At 51.2% G+C, this 19,612-nt stretch overlaps 1 protein-coding gene across 1 annotated transcript; it reads left to right on the top strand.

Annotated features, from left to right (window-relative positions):
- Positions 1-725: 725 nt before the first annotated feature.
- RBCK1 (RANBP2-type and C3HC4-type zinc finger containing 1) lies at positions 726-19,186 on the top strand (the record flags this gene model as incomplete). Its single annotated transcript, XM_079719077.1, has 13 exons — positions 726-747; positions 1,308-1,321; positions 1,759-1,952; positions 8,824-8,917; positions 9,029-9,227; positions 10,397-10,518; positions 10,597-10,770; positions 11,963-12,123; positions 13,189-13,300; positions 15,978-16,157; positions 16,886-16,984; positions 17,327-17,470; positions 18,480-19,186. The coding sequence occupies 13 exons, from the start codon at positions 726-728 to the stop codon at positions 18,558-18,560; spliced, it is 1,596 nt and encodes a 531-aa protein (XP_079575203.1). The 3' UTR covers positions 18,561-19,186.
- Positions 19,187-19,612: the final 426 nt, after the last annotated feature.

Here is a 19,612-nt window from a genome sequence, read left to right as displayed (position 1 = left end):
CTCGTCGCTCCCCGCCCCTTCCGGCCCCGCCCACTCCCCCACCCCTCCCGCGGCGCTGCCGGCTAGGCTGCTCTGGTGAGTGAGGGTCTAGGAGTCCGGGTCCGGCCCGGGGCGGGGTGGGAACGCCTCGGGCTGCGGGACAGAGCGCCCCGGACCGCCGAGATCCGGAGCAGAGGCCGCCGCCGGAACGGCGGGGAGACCCGGATCCCGCGAGACTCTTCCGCCCCACTTCCGGGGCCGCCACTTTCACTTTCTTTTCCGTGGAGGCTGCTCCCCTCCCTCTCCTGACTGACAGGGGCCGCTCCGCGGGGGAGAGAGTTGGGCTGAAATCCAGCGCCCCGTAGGGCGCTTTTCCCCAGCAGGGAAAAGGGGAGGCCCTCCTCGGGGACTCGCAGCGCCCCGGCTGTGCGTCGTCCCCCCCCGCAGCCAGGCCTGTCCCGTTTCCTCTGTTGCCCTTTGCGGGCTTGGCTTGGTGCCCCCTTTCACCTCCCACGCGGGGTCCCGGCCTGTTCCCTATCCCAGGCCCCATCCCCGGTCCTCGGGTAGTGTGATGCTACCCGACTGCCACCGGGGACACCGAGGCACAAAGAAGGCTTGGGCCGCGCCAGAGGTCACCGGCCTGGACTGAGTTGCTCGTGGTCGCCCGTCCTCTAGCAAGTGACCGGGAGGTGGCATTTCCCTGGAGCTGCAGCCCCCGCCTGGGGGGATGGGCACAACCACGCCAGATGGACGAGAAGATCAAGAAAGGTGGGCACAGCCTGGAGGCGACTGAGAAACTTCGAGGGGGGAGGGGGAGGGGCATTAACCCTGTCGTCCCTCTACCCACCTGCCCCTCAGTTTCCTCCCTTGGGGCCTGGTTCCTTGCAGGGGCCTCTTGTCATTCATTTATTTGATGCCCCTGAGGCCTCAGTGGGCCAGCTCTGTTAGGAAGGGTGTAGGGAGCTCCCAGAGGACACAGGAGACCACCCAGGCTGGTGAGGGAGCAGACCTCAGGGGTCGTTGCCTTCCCCCTGGCCCCTTCCACCCAGAGTGGGAGAACTTAAGTTAGGTCATGTCACCAACCTGCTCACATACCCTCCTGTGCTCCTTGTTCTTAGAACAAAGCCCAGAGCAGTTGGGTGGCCCACAGGCCTGCTGGCTTCGCTGACCTCTGCCTTCCCCCACTGGGCCCCTTGGTCATAATGCTTGGAGCCCCACCGGTCTCTGTTCTAGTCCAGCCATTTCTTGCCCAAGGCCTTTCCCTTTCTCTGTACCTGGAACACTTTTGCCCAACCGGGTCTTGACATACCCAACTTCTCCTCCTTCAGGTCTCAGCTTCAATGTCACCTCCTCCTAGAGGCTTTCCCTGATTTCCTTACCCTGTTCATTTCCTTGCCAGCATGGATCACAATCTGAATCTTTTTCTTTTGTTAACTTTGTTAATTGTCTTCTTACTGGGCTGGGAGGTCCATGAGAAGAGGGACCCTGTTTATCTTATTCACTGTTGAAGACCAGTTTCTGAGACAGTGATTGGCACACAGTAAGAATTCAGTAAATGTTTGTTGTATAAATGAGTGGAAGTATGGGGGGACCTGGGAGTATGAAGGGAAAACAGAACCAAATGAGCAGGGAGGGGGAGTGGGGAGTGACAGAGAAGGCCTCCCAGAGAAAAGGGACTTTTAAGCTGGGTGCTGAAGGATATGTAGGAGTTCACCAGGAAGACAGAGAGGAAGCAGCATGTACAAAGGATCACCTCCTTCCTCACCCCCTTAACCCCAGCTCCTGAAAAATAAACCCTGTGCTAACCTGCTTCCACTGTGGATTTCAGCTGAGGAGGTGGCCCAGAGACTCACCCGAGCAGTGGCTGGTGGGGATGAACAGGTGGCTATGCAGTGTGCCATATGGCTGGCAGAGCAACGGGTGCCCCTGAAGGTGCAACTGAAGCCTGAGGTCTCCCCGACACAGGATATCAGGTGAGGAGTATGTAGCTGGCCAGGGACTTAGGGCTTCCTGAACCCCAGTGGGCCGTGATATAGTCTTGCCTATAGAACAGTTAAGTTATTCTTAATGGCAGGTTCTCGTGTCAGGAGAGCTAGCTTCAAACCCCAGCTCTGTTACAAATCAACTCGTGAGATCTAGGGCAGGTCACTTCACCTCTCAGAGTTTGTTTCTTTCATTTAAAGAATGGGGCAATATTAGTAGCTGTGCTTAGAATTGTTAGGAGGTGTATTAGGTCTCATATTAGGTGTGTTAGGTCTCATACAACAGAAAGAAACATATTAACAGTGGTATCAACAGGTTTGATGGTACATAGTCCAGATGTGGAGGCTCTGCTCCCTGCAGCCCTCAGAGACTCATGCTTTTGTCTTGTTATTATGCCATTCATGGCCTCCATTCTGAGGTTCACCTTATGGTCCAAAATGGCTGTTCCAGTTCTAGCCATTGCATCAGCATTCTTGTCAGCAGGAAGGAAGAAGGGAATAAGGGCACCCCCTCCCACTCTCATCTTAAGAACAGAGCTCAGGGGCTTCCCTGGTGGCGCAGTGGTTGAGAGTCCGCCTGCCGATGCAGGGGACACGGGTTCGTGCCCCGGTCTGGGAAGATCCCACATGCCACGGAGCGGCTGGGCCCGTGAGCCATGGGCGCTGGCCCTGTGCGTCCGGAGCCTGTGCTCCGCAACGGGAGAGGCCACAACAGTGAGAGGCCCACATAACGCAAAAAAAAAAAAAAAAAAAAACAGAGCTCAGAAAGTTGCACGCACTTCTTCCACTTAACTCCCAAGGCCAGAACCTATTCTCACAGCCACACTCAGCTTGAAGGGAGGCTGTGAAATACAGCCAGGTATTCCACTAGAATTCAAGGCAAGGGTTAATGGATACTGTTAGTCTGCCCCAGGAGGCTTAAACTTGATGCTGAAATGCTTAGCACAGTGCCTGGCACATGTTAATCACTCAATAAATGTTGTTTTTGCCTGCTTTTTTCCTGCTGTGTAGTAAGACAATAGTTTTACAGTTTCTAATTTTCAATGGTGGATCCCATTTGATTTTGTTTTATTGAGCTATAATTGACAGACCATATTCAACAATTTAAACAATTCACCAATTTAAAGTTTATAGTTCAAGGCTTTTAGTATATTCACAGTTGTGCAACCATCACTGTACCCAATTCTAGAACATTTTTTAAGAAACCCTGTATCAGGGCTTCCCTGGTGGCGCAGTGGTTGAGAGTCCGCCTGCCGATGCAGGGGACACGGGTTCGTGCCCCGGTCTGGGAGGATCCCACATGCTGCGGAGCGGCTTGGCCCATGAGCCATGGCCATTGAGCCTGCGTGTCCGGAGCCTGTGCTCCGCAACGGGAGAGGCCACAACAGTGAGAGGCCCACATACCGCAAAAAAAAAAAAAAAAAAAAAAAAGAAACCCTGTATCCATACCTTTTTTTTTTTTTTTAATTTTTTTTTGCTGCTCTGTGCCCCTTGAACCCATGCCCCTTGCAGTGGAAGCTTGGAGTCTTAACCACTGGACCACCAGGGAAGTCCCAAAACCCCATACCTGCTAATAGTCACTCCTTATCTCCCTACCTTTTTTCCCCAATCCCCCCAACCTTAGGCAACCACTAATTTACTTTCTATCTCTAGCAATTTGCCTATTCTGGAAATTTCATATAAGTGGAGTCATACACTATATAACCTTTTGTGTCTGGCTTCTTTCACTTAGCATCATGTTTTCTAGATTCATCCATGTTGTAGCACGTATCAAAACTTCATTCCTCTTTATGACTGAATAATAATCCATTGTATGGATATACCATATTTTCTTTATTAATCAGTTGATGGACATCTGGGTTGTTTCTACTTTTTTGGCTAACATGTACAACGCTGCTATGAACATTTGTGTCCAGGTTTTTATATGGACATATTTTTTCCCCAGTTTTTTATGGCTGTGTTGGGTCTTCGTTGCTGTACGTGGGCTTCTCATTGAGGTAGCTTCTCGTGTTGCGGAGCATGGGCTCTAGGTGCGCGGACTTCAGTAGTTGTGGCTCGAAGGCTCTAGAGCTCAGGCTCAGTAGTTGTGGCGCACGGGCTTAGTTGCTCCGTGGCATGTGGGATCTTCCCGGACCAGGGCTCGAACCCGTGTCCCTTGCATTGGCAGGCGGATTCTTAACCACCGCGTCACCAGGGAAGCCCTCCCCAGTTTTATTGAGATATAATTGACATATATAGTTAGTTTTAGGTATTGTGACTTATAATAAGAAATATATATTTGTCTTCTTCCTGTTCTTGGCACAGAACTCCTAAAACACTTGGAATTTCTTAAGTGATGAGAATGATAAGGGTGCCTTTTGTTATGTTAGTGAGGTGACTCTTGGACTGCCCCTAGATCACCTACGGATGGGGGCTGGTCATCAGAGGAACCAATCCTGTGATTAGAGGATTGGAAACTTCAGTCCCATCACCCTGATCTCCGGGGAGAGGAAAAGGGCTGGAGGTTGAATCGATCATCAGTGGCCAGTGGATTAATCAATCATGCCCATGTAATGAAGCCTCCATAAACACTCAAAAAGACAGGGTTTGGAGAGCACCCCTTCTCACATACCTTGCCTATGCCTCTCTTCTATCTGGCTGTTATAGCCTTTTATAATAAACCAGTAATATAGAAAGTAAATATTCCTCTGAGTTCTGTGAGCTGCTCTAACAAAATAATCAAACCCAAGGAGGAGGTCGTTGGAATCCCTAACCTGTAGCCAGTCAGTCAGAGAACAGGTGACAACTTGGGCTTTCAATTGGTATGTGAAGTGGTGGGGCAGTCTTGTAGGACTGAGCCCTCAACCTGTGGAAGCTGACGTTGTCTCTGGGTAGAGAGTGCCAGAATCGAGCCCTGCTGGTGTCTGAAAATTGCTTAGTGGTGTGTGGGAAGCCTTCCCCCTCCTCCCCCTTCCACAGGTTGGAAATTGAGCCTCAGAATCATTTTAGGTGTATGACATAATGATTTAATATATGTACGTATTGTGGAATGATTACCACAGTAGGTTTAGTTAACATCCATTGCCTCACATAGTGATAAATTATTTTTTCTTGTGACGACAACTTTTAAGATTTACTCTCTTAGCAATTTTCAAATGTATGATAAAATATATGTTAACTATGTTAACATGCTTTACATCACTTCCCCAGAACTTATTTATCTTAAAACAGGAAGTTGTACCTTTTGACCACCTTCACCCCCCACCCTGCCAACCAGTCTATTCTTTTTCTCTGACATCGGTTTTTTTTAATTCCACATATAAGTGAGATCATACAGTATTTGTCTTTCTCTGTCTGACTTATTTCACTTAGCATAATGACCTCAATGCCCGTGTTGTTGCAAAGGGAAGGATTTCCTTCTTTTTATGGCTGAATAATATTCCATTGTGTATATATACTGTACATGGAAACAACCTAAGTGACCATGAATGAATAAAGAAAATGTGGTGTATATGTATACAATGGACACATATTTTCATTTCCCATTCTGTGGGTTGTCTTTTCACTGTATTGATAGTGTCCTTTGAAGCACAAGTTTTTAATTTTGACGAGGGACTGTTTATCTGTTTTCTTTTGTTGTTTGCGCTTTTGACGTCATCTAAGAAACCACTGCCTCATACATGGTCATAAAGGTGTATCCCTCTTTATTTTTTTAAGAGGTTATAGTTATAGCTGTTACATTTAAGTCTTTGATCCCTTTTGAGTTAATTTTAGTATATGGTGTGAGGTCCAACTTCATTCTTTTGCTTGTGAATATCTAGTTATCACAACATTATTTTTTAAAATTTATTTATTTATTTTTGGTTGCATTGGGTCTTTGTTGCTGCACACAGGCTTTCTCTAGTTGCGGTGAGTGGGGGCTGCTCTTCGTTGCGGTGCATGGGCTTAATTGTGGTGCGCGGGCTTCTCTTTGTGGTACGCAGGCTTCTCATTACAGTGGCTTCTCTTGTTGGTGGAGCACGGGCTCTAGGCACTTGGGCTTCAGTAGTTGCGGCGTGAGGGCTCAGTAGTTGTGGCTTGTGGGCTCTAGAGCGCAGGCTTAGTAGCTGTGGCGCATGGGCTTAGCTGCTCAGCAGCATGTGGGATCTTCCCGGACCAGGGATTGAACCCGTGTCCCCTGCATTAGCAGGCGGATTTTTAACCACTGTGCCACCAGGGAAGTACCTGCATTATTTGTTAAAAAAACTATTTTGTCCCTGTTTAATATCTTGGCACCTTTGTTGAAAATTAATTGACCATAAATCTGAGGTTTATTTCTGGAATCTAATTTCTATTCCATTGCTCTGTATGTCTGTCCTTATGCCACTAACACACAGTTTTGATTATTATAGCTTTGTAGTAAATTTTTAAAATAGAAGCATGAGTCCTCCAACTTTGTTTTTCTCTTTCAAGATTTTTTTGGCTATTCTGGGTCCTTTGAATCTCCATATGAATTTTAGGATCAGCATGTCAATTTCTGCAAAAAATGTCAGCTGGGATTTTGACAGGGATTGCATTGCATCTGTCGATCAATTGGCCATTTGATTTAAATAAAATACTTGAATATTAAATGGCACTGTAGTTTCTGCTATAAAACATATCGCTACACACAGCTTGTTTATATCAGTTGTACTTGTTACTGCCTCAGCATAATTTAATTAGCTGTTACATCAATCAATAAAACATGAGTGCTAAAAGAGAACTGTGTCTATGAAAACTGAGTTGATTGCTTTAGAAAGACAAGATAGAGATGAGGCACCAAAAATACCTGTTATCATTTTAGGGTGGGACAGTTGTAAAAAATATGGTAAAAATCCAGAAGGGCTCTGTACTCAGATGCTTTGAGAGTGTAAGTTTTTGCTCCACTTTAAAGAAGCTGATACTGGAAGTCATAGACCATGTATAATGCGTGTGGTTCATACAAAAAGAAAAAATCATGGGGAACTCCAGTAGCAGATTTGTACTCAAAAAAAGCCATTGGCCTTTTACCTAGAGATTGGCCATTGAATGTGCATTTGTATCCTGTAAGGTAAAATTAAGTGTTAAAGTCTGCAGCTGTTTTTGCAGTTCTCTGCTTTAACGATTTTTCTGACTAACTGATCACTACTGATCCTGATGACATTAGATATAAGGGTTCCAACTGTATTTTTCTGTTATTTGTGTTAAGGTTATAGCTTTTAGATTTTGTTTCCTAAGTAAAATTCAGACTTCTATGCTTTGCCTCTAGGTTGATTCTAAAAATGTAAACCCACTAAAATAGCATTTATAGTATTTTGATTATGGAAATATTACTCAGTGTAGAATAAGTAGTGCAGTTGAAACTTTATGCACTTTCATGTTTCAAAACCCCTGTTGCTTGAAGAAGAATGTCTTGGAGGTTAAGATCTCGTCCTTCTTTAAATTTCCTTTACTTTTCTTCCATTCTCCTGCATCAGACTCAGCTATTTTTTTTTTTTTTTTTCTTGTATTTCAAAAACTTTTCCTGTGGAGAGGTGGATGGTAAACTTTTGGCATCTATACATGTCTAAAAATTTCTTATTTCCCTTATAGTTGGCTAGGTGTTGAAAATCATTATCCTGAGGAATTTTGAGGTATTTTCTGGAGTATTTTTAAAGCAAGTCTCAGATTTTAGTTCATTCATAAGTAATTTGATATGTCTTTAAAAAATGACTTAAAAAATAACCTCAATACCATTATTACACCTAAAAAATTAACAATAATTACTTAAAATTCCCTAATACGGTATTTATATTCAACTTTCCTTGATTATCTCGTTAGTGTTTTTTTTTTTTCTTTTGGCCACACCACATGGCTTGCAGGATCTTAGTTCCCCAACCAGGGATTAAACCTGGGTCCCCAGAGTCCTGACCACTTGTAACTCCCTCGTTAGTGTTTGTTATAGTTGGTTTGTTCCAGTCAGGAGCCAAAGGAGATCAAATAGCATTTCTTAATGTTGTCTGAGTCTCTTTTATTCACTTTCTCTATTTTTAGTGCCATTAATTTTTTTTAAGAAACCTGGTCTTTGACCTCCAGAATTCTCCCACATTCTGAGTTTATGAATTGCCTCCTCATGGTGTAATTTAATATCTCTCATTTTCCTTGTGAACTTGTAGTTTGACCTGAAGGTTAGGTTAGTAAGGAGTCACTGTTACCTTCACAGGAATTCTTCCTCATTTTCTGATTGTTTCTTGCTGTTCTTGCTTTAAGGATGCGGCATTTTCCCAAATCACTCTGGAGGTTCTAAGTGGGCTTTCCTGTTATTGTTCTACACCCTAATTTTTCTGTGTCCTGGGATCAGTTCTGTTTTTTTGTCTTAGCTCTCCCTTTTCATGCTTTTGGTCTTCCAAAAACGTTTGAGCATCTTTGAGAAGGTTGGTGTTTAAAACCGCTTTCTGTGGAATAATACTGTTTGGGTTGAAATCCTGCCTCTAACAGTTATTAATTGTTTACTTGGCAGAGCCACTGTAACCTATCTGTGCCTCCTGTTTTTATCTCTAAAATAGGGGTGACAACAGTACCTGCCTCATGTGTTCACTGAGAGGATTACATGAGTTAATACATGTTAAGTGCTTTGAAGAGTCTTGGCATACAGTTAATAACTTGTGGTTTGGCTAAGGAGCCAATAATAGCCAATAATAGAAGAGGTTGGAGAGCTTGGGAGGGGCCAGAGCATGGAGGCCCTTGCCATGCCACAGTGAGTTTGGATTTTATTCTGAGAGCCATGTGGAGCCATTGCAGGGGCCTAAGCAGCGAGTTCTGATACAGGAGGAAGCACAGGGGAGTGGGAATCCAGGAGCTGGCTGGTGGCTGAGGTTGGACCTGCGGCCCCTTGCCCTCCCCGCAGGCTGTGGGTGAGCGTGGAGGATGCGCAGATGCACACGGTCACTATCTGGCTCACGGTGCGGCCTGACATGACGGTGGCCTCCCTCAAGGACATGGTGAGTGAGAGGGCAAACGGAAGACGCGTCAGGGCGGAGGTCCCCCTTTCGCCCTGCCTCTCTCTACTCCGCCCCTCCCTCCCCACACTCCCTCTGCCTCGTCCCTGCCAGGTGTTCCTGGACTATGGCTTTCCGCCAACCCTGCAGCAGTGGGTGATTGGGCAGCGCTTGGCCCGGGACCAGGAGACCCTGCACTCCCACGGGGTGCGGCGGAACGGGGCCTGCGCCTACCTCTATCTGCTGTCAGCCTGCAACACCTCACTCAACCCTCAGGAGCTGCAGCGGGAGCGGCAGCTGCGGATGCTGGAGGGTGAGGCTCTGCTCCGGAGCGGCGTGCACTCCTGAGGTTGTAGGGGAGAGGGAGCAGGCAGCAGAGCCCAGGGGCTTTCGTCAGGAACGTGCCTGGAGGACCTTATCCGTAGTGGGGAAGAGAGGACAAAGGACACCCCAGGAAGGAGCCATTTGGGGAACCATTTAGAGAACAGCTGGTCTAGGGGAGAGGGGCTGAGTTCAGTCCCCGCCCTGGCATTTATCAGCTGTGTGACCTCAGGCAAGTCTCTTCTCATCTCTGCTCTTCAGTTTTCTAAATCTGTAAATTGGACATGATAATAGCTAGTTTTTATTCTAAATTTTTTACTTCTTATTCTGAGATATTTCAGACCTACAGAAAAGTTGCAAAATTGTATAAAGAATTGTATAACGAATTCCCATGTGCTTTTCATGTGGATTCCCCAAATATTAACATTTGACTACATTTGTTTTGCTTTATCATTCTCTCAGTATTTATTTATGCGTAAGTAATTTTTTGGAACTGTTATGAGAGTAAGTTGCAGACACGTTGTCCCTTTCCCCTAAATACTTGTGTGTATTTCCTTTAAAAAAAAAGGGTCATTTTCGTACTACATATACCTATCAAATTTAGGAAATTAACATTGATACCGTCCATTGATCTAATGGACAGATCTTGCTCAAATTTTACCAGTTGTCTCACTAATGTCCTTTATAGTGAAAGACCTGGCCCTTGGCCTCGGTGTCTCTGTCTTTTTCAATCTTGGTCTCCTGTCTTCCCTTGGCTCTCCTGTTGTTTGAAGAGTCCAGGCCAGTTTTGTTTTTTGTTTTTCTGTCCCATGTACCCTCATGAATGGCTTCAGATTCAGTATTTTGGCAGGACTACCTCAGAAGTGTTGTCCGTCCCTCTAGGTGCTACACTTAGGAGCACAGGAGATAAGTTTTCAAGCAGGGTTTTTAAGCTGGGAGGCCCCAGGAGCAGTCGTGGGTGGAGGAGGGACTCTGACCCCTGGGAGCCAGGGCACTCGGCCAGGTCTGGACCCACCCGGCAGGACCACCGAGCTGGAGACTCTTCCGGAAGGAGGGAGATAGAAGGGGGGGGCGGTCAGTGCAGGGCCCGGGGTTCCTGGCTGGCCCAGGGTGTGGACGAAATGGGCTGCAGGGATCCGCACCCCTGAACCTCCTTCCCAGATCTGGGCTTCAAGGACCTCACGCTGCAGCCACGGGGCCCCCTGGAGCCAGTCCCCCCGAAGCCCGGGGGCCCCCAGGAGCCGGGGCGGGGGCGGAACGACGCGGCACCAGAGCCCCCGCCGGTAAGCTGCCCAGCGCGCGCCCCTGCGCCCCGACCCGCCCGTCTCGTCTTCCTGCGCTCACCGCCCCTCTGCCCCCAGGTGGGCTGGCAGTGCCCTGGCTGCACCTTCATCAACAAGCCCACGCGGCCCGGCTGTGAGATGTGCTGCCGGGCACGGCCCGAGGCCTACCAGGTCCCCGCCTCGTACCAGCCGGACGAGGAGGAGCGAGCGCGTCTGGCCGGCGAGGAGGAGGCGCTGCGCCAGTACCAGCAGGTGGGCGCGGACCCTGGACAGACACCTGCAGACTGGACGGGGGAGGCGTAGGCCAGGAAGGGAGGCACCTCCACATTGCCGCTCCTCCCCCTGTTGCTGCCCCCTCCTGATCACACCACTGGTGGTGACCCTGCACTTGACTGTGACCGGCCTCTCCCTGAGCTCATCCTGTCGCTAGGACCCTGCTCCCCGGCTGTGATGCACATCCAGGCTTGTCTGCCCCGCTCCCCCGACCAGTGGGCTGTGGCGCTGCCCCTGGCTTTGACTTACACTCTCACTGTGCACACGAGAGTACCGGGCTCTGACCCCAACATCCTAGCTGAGACCCTGACCACTGCCCCGTCCGCCGCCCCTTTGTCCGCCTGTGACCTCGCTCTTGCTCCACTCAGCCCTGACCTCATCCTGAATCCTACTCTTGCTGACCTCCCCTTCCTCCCTGGCTGTGGCCCACCCAGACTTCCTAGGATCTTGGACCGAGCCCTTCACCGCTCCCTGGGAGGTTGACCCAGCCCTCTGTCCTGCTCCTCCCACAGTCCCACCCCCATCATGTTACGCACGCATTGATTACACAGATACCTAACCCTGAGCGGTCCCCCATTCTGATCGGATGCTCCCATCCCCCACTTGGACCCAGTCTGCCCTTGTCCCACCCCGGCCATGACCTCACTGCTGGTCCCATCTACAGCCCTGGCCCGGACCCTGTTCTCTCTCCCGCCTTGCTCTGCTCGCTCGCTTTATCACCACCTCCCATACCCCTGACCTATTCTGTGACCCTGACCCGGCTCCGCCTTCACCCCCCTGGCCCTAGCCCTGCCCTGCTTCTTGGCAGAGATGGGAGCCCTGCTACTCCTGGTTCCCCGCTCAGACCCTGGCCCCTTCCTTTCCAAACGCCATCGCTCCCTGGCTTGACACTAGGTTGCAGCCTTAACCTGCCAGTGCCTGGCCCGCCTCCTGCCCCACCCCCACCCCACCTGCCTGTTTCCTCGCCTCCCGCCCCGCCCCGCTCCCGGCCCCTCCCTTCCCAGCATCTCCTGCGCCTGACCTCAGCCTGCCCAGTCTCACCCCCACCGCAGGATCCTGCTCCCCCCAGCCCTCCCCAGCCGGCAGTTTTGACCCATCCCCTGGTCCTGCGCCCTTCTGGCCCGCCCCTGAGACCCTGACCCGCCCCGCGGCCCCACCCCCGTGTGCCCAGCGGAAGCAGCAGCAGCAGGAGGGGAACTACCTACAGCTCGTGCAACTGGATCAGCGGAGCCTGGTGCTGAACAGCGAGCCTACCGAGTGCCCCGTATGCTACTCGGTGCTGGCGCCCGGCGAGGCCGTGGTGCTGCGTGAGTGTCTGCACACCTTCTGCAGGTGCGGCCCTGACCCCACCCCCAGCGATGTAGTTCCTCACGGCTGCGCAGTACCCATGGCTGAAAGGGGGTGGGGCGCAGTGCTCTTACATCTCCTTGGACGCCCACAGAAACCTGCGAGGTAGGCACACTCTCCCCTTTTTGCAGAGGAGGAATGTGAGGTACAGAGAGGCCAGCAACTTGCTCGAGGCCGCACAGCTCAGGCATTCTGTCGCCAGAGCATGCGACCTTCCACACAACCGCCAGGCCCATGTAAGGCCTGGGTTCTGGCCTGGCAGCCCGTGCCAGCCCCGCCCTGACCCTCGCTGGTGGACAGTCTGCCGTCTGAGGCTCCACACCTGGCCCTGGGCTGTGGAGAACGTGTCCTCCTTCACAGCACACATTTGATGAGCTGCCCTGGGTGCCAGGGACTGGGCTAGGCCTGGGGATCCAGGAGTGAACAAAAAGCTCATTTTCCGCCTCCTGAAGCTTACATTCCTGTGCACAGGCCGGTGTTAATCAAATAATCACTGATATAATTGTAAATTGTACCAAATGCTAAGTACCAGTGGACTATGATAAAAGTAACAGAGGCCCTGCCCTACAAGAGGTCTGGGAAGCCCCTAGGGAGGCTGCACTTGAGCAGACCAGGGGGTCCAAAGTGGGTATGTGCCTGGCCTGCCTGTGGCAGCAAGGGGTCAGTGTAGCTGGAGCAGAGGGATGGAGGGAGTTAGGGGATGGGGACAGAGAGGTATTAGGGAGGGTGAGTCACCGGGGCTTAGGTTTGCTCTGGGCGGGATGGGATGGGAGGCTGCGGGGAGGGACATGGTAGACCCAGGGAGCCCAGGGAGGAGGCTCCTGCAGTCCTGCAGGTGAGATGATGGGACCTGGGCCGGAGTGATAAGGGTGGCAGTTGGGGGGACAAGTGATGGGTTGGTGGGAGGGATCGGGAGGAAGGGAGGTATTGAGGAGAAGCCCGCCTGGGGTCAGGCCTCACCATGTGAGGGCTGGAGTCCTGGGGGATGGAGTCCTGGGGGATGGGGTTCAGATGACCCCTAACCTCCCCGCCCCTTCATACCTCCCCCAGGGAGTGTCTACAGGGCACCATCCTCAACAGCCAGGAGGCCGAGGTTGCCTGCCCCTTCATTGACAACACCTACTCCTGCTCGGGCAAGCTGCTGGAGAGGGAGATCCGGGCGGTAAGGCCTGGGGGAGGAAGGGGCGCACCCCCTGTCCCAGGGCACTGGGCCCTGAGCTGGCAGGTGGGAACCAGTTTGAGAGTCCCAGTCTCAGGCACCGGTCATTTATCAAGAGCCTTTTCTGTGTGGGATGCTGGAGGCCCAAGGGGTGGGCAGGACAGGAACTAGGGGAAATACCTAGTAAAGAAAACACCCTTATGAAGAAAAGACAGCAGAGCAGTTAGTAGGGGGGAATTCTGTGGCCAGATGGCCTGATGACCTCAGGTCAGATACGCAGCCTCTCTGTGCCTCAGTTTTCTCATCTTGGTTGGGGTCAGAGAGTTTCTATTTCAAGGGTTGTGAAGATTATAGTGGAAGACATGTGTAAAGAATTTGGAGTAGTGCTTGATACATGGTATCAGTTAGCCCTTGTATCAGTTAGCTTCTGCTGGGTAACAGATTACTCCAGACTCAAAACAACCACCATTTATTTAGCTTATGAATCTGCAAGTTAGCAATTTGGGTTGGGCTTAGCTGGATGATTCATCTGGTCCAGGTTGGGCCTGGCAGAGCTCAACTGGGCTTAGCTGGCAGGTCCACTGTCATGGACTGGTGTGATGGTCTTATCTGTGATGGCTGGGATGACAGGGCCTCTTTCCACTTTGGTCTCATCCACCCCAGGCTGGCCATGTGCTGGTGTCTCAAGGATCCAAGAGCAGCCAGTGCAGGAGCGCTTTCCAAGGCTGCTCACTTGCTCCTGTCCCTTTGGCCAAAGCAGGTCACATGCTTAAGCCCAGAGTTTGTGTGGGAGGGAACCACCCAAGGGTGTGGAGTTGGGGAGACATGAACATATAGGGGCCACTCCTCCAGCAACATTTCACAGGGCTGTATGTGTCTGCATGTGTGTGTTTTCTATTATTATTAATGTTATTATTATCGAGTTATGCCCCTGACTGCTGGTCATCTTGAGCAAGTGCTCTCCCTTCTCTGCGCCTCCATTTACCCATCTGTAAAGTGGACTGTTGGACTTGATCATTGCTTTTTAAACTGCTGGGGAATGGCCTTCCCAGAATTGGGCATCTTGGAATTCCCAGGCCAACATGGAGGCAGGGCCAAAGGTGGCTGAGGTCCAAATGAGAGACCCCCACCACCGCATATACAAGACCCCGTCTCCACATCACTTCTGCCTATTTCCTACGATGCTGCTTCTCAGAACCCCCTAAACTTTACCAAGTATTTCCTGGCGCCTAAGGGGTTCTGCCTCAGGGGAAGAAGGGCAGACAGAAGGGGTGGGCCTTTGGGAACTCCCAGCCGTTACACTAAGAGAAGCCCCATTTTTAACTGTTGTTTGTGGGGCACCTGAGCAGGGCAGCTCTGGCTTCCTTGCTCTTGCCTGCAGAGGCCCCAAGACATAGATCATTCCATATGTCCTGGCACCCACAGTCGCTGCCCAGAGGCTTTCCCTGTAAAATCCACCTCTGCCAAGGGGCATTGTGATGGGGCCAGAGTTCCTGCCAAGGAGCTGCAGGGCTCATGCTTCCCTGGAGCCCCTGGAGGTTGACCGAAGCCTCAGAGAATAGTCAAGTGTGGCAGAGAAAGAGGACGGGGCAGGGATCAGCATAGTAGTGCAGTGGAGGTTGTTTTACAAAAAACATGCCTAAACCACAAGAACCAGAACCGAAATCAAAGAGAAAAATCACCCACCAACTCTGCCATCCCAGAAAATCTCTGATTCCATTTTCTCTTCTTTCCTTTGGTGTCTCTGGGTAGACATGTTTTTTTTTCTTTTTAAATTAACTATTAAGGTGTACCTTGCACACAATAAAATTCGTCCGTTGTAAGCATGCAGTTAGATGAGTTTTGACAAATGTAACTCTTAAGACTACCACTCAGTCAAGATATAGAACATAGGCATGATTTTTACCTCATTGTAACCAATGTAGGGACAACAGCTTTTGCTATTTTGCTACAAAACCTTTCTAAAGATTATTGTAAATCTCTATGGCATACATCCTGTTTAGTTCTCCTCTCTGAATAATTCATATCAATAATGATTAATATTAATAATTATTAATAATTCCTTCCAGTTTGTAAGGAATGCTTCAGGGAACATTTTGCATGGTGCCTCTTCCTTCTTGTATATTATTTTCTTAGGATAAACTTGTAGAAGTAGAATAAGTCTCAAAGGGTCAGAAAAGTTTGGGATGGTTGAAACATTATTGCCACATGGCTTTCTCAGAGTGCTATGTACCAGGATGCTAGTTTAACCACATCTTCCTGGCATTGCTTGTTATTGTCCACTTTTTCTCCTTTTTAAAAGATTGTGGTAAAATATATATAACATTTACCATTTAACCATTTTTTAAGTGTACAGTTCTGTGGCATTAGGTGTAGCCACATTGCTGTGCAATCATCCATCTCCAGAACTTTTAACCTACTTTTTTTTTCCTTTTTTTTTTTTTTTTTGGCTGAGCCATTCGGCTTGTAGGATCGAACCCACGCCCCCTGCAGTGGAAGCACAGAGTCCTAACCACTGGACTGCCAGGGAATTCCCTTAACCCACTTTTTGAATGGAGTTTTTAACACTGCTATGTTGGACTTTATGGGTTGGGGGCTTCCTGAGGGATATTTGGTGGCCAGGAGGGCACATTGTCAGGTGTTCTGAACGCAGAGCACCAAGGTTGTGGTCTGCTGGCAGCTCCTGAGCCCCGAGGATTACCAGCGATTTCTGGACCTGGGCATCTCCATTGCGGAAAACCGCAGTGCCTTCAGCTACCACTGCAAGACCCTGGACTGCAAAGGATGGTGCTTCTTTGAGGATGATGTCAACGAGTTCACCTGCCCTGTGTGTTTCCACGTCAACTGCCTGCTTTGCAAGGTGGGGACAGGGACCCACACTGCCCAGTCACTCTGGTCCTGCCAGGAGCCCACTGCCATTCCGAGTTTGTTCTCCTGGGAAGGGAGCTGGGATACTGACCTGGTTGCCATGACTTAGAGCTGTGTGTCAGTGGCCAGGCTTGGCTTGGGCCCTGATCTGAGCCTAAGCCTTAGACTGAGCGCTGAGCCCGGACTGAGCCTCTGAATAATCCTGGCCCCAGACTGAGCCCCGATCCTGGCCTCTGGTGAACCCCGATCCGTCACAGACCAACCCCAGCCCTAGCCCCAGACGGAGTGTCAACTCCTGTCCTCAACTGAGCCCTGCCTGACCCTCACCTCAGGCCATCCCTGCCCTCATCCTCTCAACAGGTGACCACAACAGAGACTGGTCTTGGGCGAGTAGGCAGGGCTGAGCCTGCTCGCAACCCTGCAAGCTCACTCTTAGAACATTAGGCCTACAACCAGGGCAGAACACAGCTGGCGACGAGGGGCTGCGGTTTAGGGATTTCTGTGCCTGTCAGGAATTAAAATAAATAGGTATATATGATTATTACCATATGTGATGACCCTGGCTTCACCTCCCTGGCCTCAGGGTGTATGTGGTTTACAAAGGAAGGCTCTGTCACACCATGTAGAAGCATTAAGTGCTTATGTGGATGCCTGCTCTGGTCCTCAGCTCTCTAACTCCCTGGGGAACTTTCTCACCTCGAGCCCTTCATCCTGCTGCAGGCCATCCACGAGCAGATGAACTGCAAGGAGTACCAAGACGACCTGGCCCTGCGGGCTCAGAACGACGTGGCTGCCCGGCAGACGACGGAGATGCTGAGGGTGAGGCTGGGTCAAGGCTGAGGGCTCGGGATTTGAGTTTTGGGGAGGGATGGGGACTTCTCTGAAAGGGCTGTGGTTCATCCAGCCCTGGAGGCTTGAGCACCTGCTGGCATCACTCCCATCCAGAGATGGGACTCGGGACAAGTGGCGAGCAGCAGGAGTGTCTGGGTGGAGAGAGGAGACTGCAGACGCATGGGAGAGGAGGCTGCATGCAGCCGGGCCTGGGTGGAGCAGCATGGGAGAGTGATTCTGCGACTCAGGGGGGTGGCCGGTTTCTCTTTGCAGTGGGGCGGGGGCCAGGGAGCGGGGCTGGGCCTAAGGTCAGCACCTGCTCTGCTGCAGACCATGCTGCAGCAGGGCGAGGCCATGCATTGCCCACAGTGCCAGATCGTGGTGCAGAAGAAGGATGGCTGTGACTGGATCCGTTGCACTGTCTGCCACACCGAGATCTGCTGGGTCACCAAGGGTCCTCGCTGGGGCCCCGGGGTGAGTCCCCAGGGAGCAGAGGGTTCAGGGGTGCTGTGGGAGGGTGCCTGAGAGTAGAGATTGGACAGGTCAGCCCATGGGCCAGTTCTAACGCCACTGCCTGCATTTGCGTAGCTGGTGAACTAAGAACGTTTTTTACATCTTTTAAAATGGTTGAACATATCAAAAGAACATTTCATGACATGTAAAAATTATTTGAAAGCCGAATTCTAGTGTCCATAAGTAAAGTTTTATGGGAGCCCCGCTCATTCGTTTGCATACTGTCTGTGGCTGCTTTTGCGCTACAAAGGCAGAGACCGGCTGGCCGGCAAAGACTCAGGGAACTGGCCCTTTACAGAAATGTTTGCCCAGCCCTGCCCTATAGGACAGCGGCCAAGGGTGCGGGTGGGAGTCAGAGGTAGAGGGGTGGGTCCCTGGCTCTGGCACACATTGACCATGTGGTTAGGCTGTTACTCCCTTCTCTGAGTCACAGTTTCTTCATCTGTGAAGTGGAGATGATAGCTGGGCCTCAGGTTTGTTGTCAGAATCAAATGAAAAAATGCAAGAGCAGTGCTTAGCGCGGTGCATCTGCCACATGGTGAGCACGCGCATGGTGGCTCATGGTGGCTGTCGTTGGGAGGAGTGTTCCTGGAATTGGGGCTCGGCGTTATCCATCCATACAGGCAGACAGTGAGACAGGTGGAGGCGGAAGGAACACACTCTCATGCCGCCAGTGTGCTGACCCACCCCGAATATGCAAAAATCCATCAAGTCCTCTCTGGCTCCAGGTCTAGGGGTGGGTAGCCAGACCACATAATTGAGGCTGCTATGGGAGCCCCGAAAGGTCTTAACGGCTGCCTCCATCTGGTAGCTGGGGCTGAGAGGGTCATCTTAGCAGGAGGATGTGCCCGAGCCAAGGCCCAGGGTGGGAGTCTGTGCTTTGGGGGTGTGATGGAGTGCACGGCGGAGGGGGAGGAGCCCGCTGTCTTCACTATCCTGACCTTTTCTCCTCTCCCCGCTCATCCTCTAGGGCCCGGGAGACACCAGCGGGGGCTGCCGCTGCCGGGTGAATGGGGCTCCTTGCCACCCCAGCTGTCAGAACTGCCACTGAGCTGAGGATGGCCTGGTCCCCATGCTGACCCAGCCCCACATCTGCAAGCTGCTGTGGGACAGGGCTGGTGCTTTGGCTCTGATTTCTGGCCTCGGAGATGCCTTTGTGCTTGGCTGAGACAGGGGCCCTGAAGAGGCCAAGGCCCCTGAGCTGTGTGGATGGACTTGTTTGCTGTGGGCATTGCAGAGGCCCTGCCTGAGCTGGCCATTGTCCGTGGCTGCATCTGCCCCAGTGCCTTTGCCCTTCCCCTGGGGCTTGCCAGCCAGACCTTTCATCTCCTCTCTGTGGCTCCCATCTCTGCCTAACCCAGCCTTAAACACAGCCCTGGCCGGAGGCCTTGCTGAATGGAGCCTCTGAGAGCCCCGTGTGAGTCCACACTTCCCTCATCCACCCCCTTGTCTGCAGGACGCTGAACACTCACAGCCTACCACCTCCCCCGTCGGCTTTCTGGGGGTGACTTTTCTCTGGCTTTGCTGTTGGAGGCCTGGGGCCTCTTAGAATTGCTGCTAATTCTGCTCAGAGCCAAGAGGGAGACCTGGCAGTTTGTAAAGACAGCCCAGCCAGCCCAGCTTCCGTATCTCCCTCTTTGCCGCATGTGTAAACTAATTAAAATGGTTTTCCAGGAAGGGATGAGTGTGATGTCGTGAGAGGGAGCAAAAGGGTCATAGGCCGCGACTCTACACGGAGACAGGCAGGATCCCAAGCTCTCTGGGAATTGCAGCCAAAAGTTGATGGATTGGCCCCTGTCAGTGTAGAACAGCACTGGGATACTTGCACTGGACTGAGCACCTCTGCGCCCACTCGAGGGGCAGGATGCTGTGGGTCAACGTTGGCCTGGACAGGCAGCTTGCAGTGTGTTGAGAGTCCACAAGGTGGGGTCTGCAGGTTAGCGTGGGCTTCAGGGGGAGGCAGGGAGGGGCCGAGGCAGCAGCTACAGGCTGGCAGGAAATTCTTGCTGCAAACTTCTGACCTCTCAGTGGGCATCCAGTGTTGGAGAACAGAGATATTTCAGGAAGAGGTGAACCTGCTGCAGTTGCGGGTGAAATTGTGAT

The sequence above is a fragment of the Hyperoodon ampullatus genome (assembly GCF_949752795.1).
Source record: "Hyperoodon ampullatus genome assembly, chromosome: 14".
Taxonomy (NCBI): domain Eukaryota; kingdom Metazoa; phylum Chordata; class Mammalia; order Artiodactyla; family Ziphiidae; genus Hyperoodon; species Hyperoodon ampullatus.
Note: the sequence above shows the minus strand (reverse complement) of the source record. Positions and strands in the feature narration are given on the sequence as shown.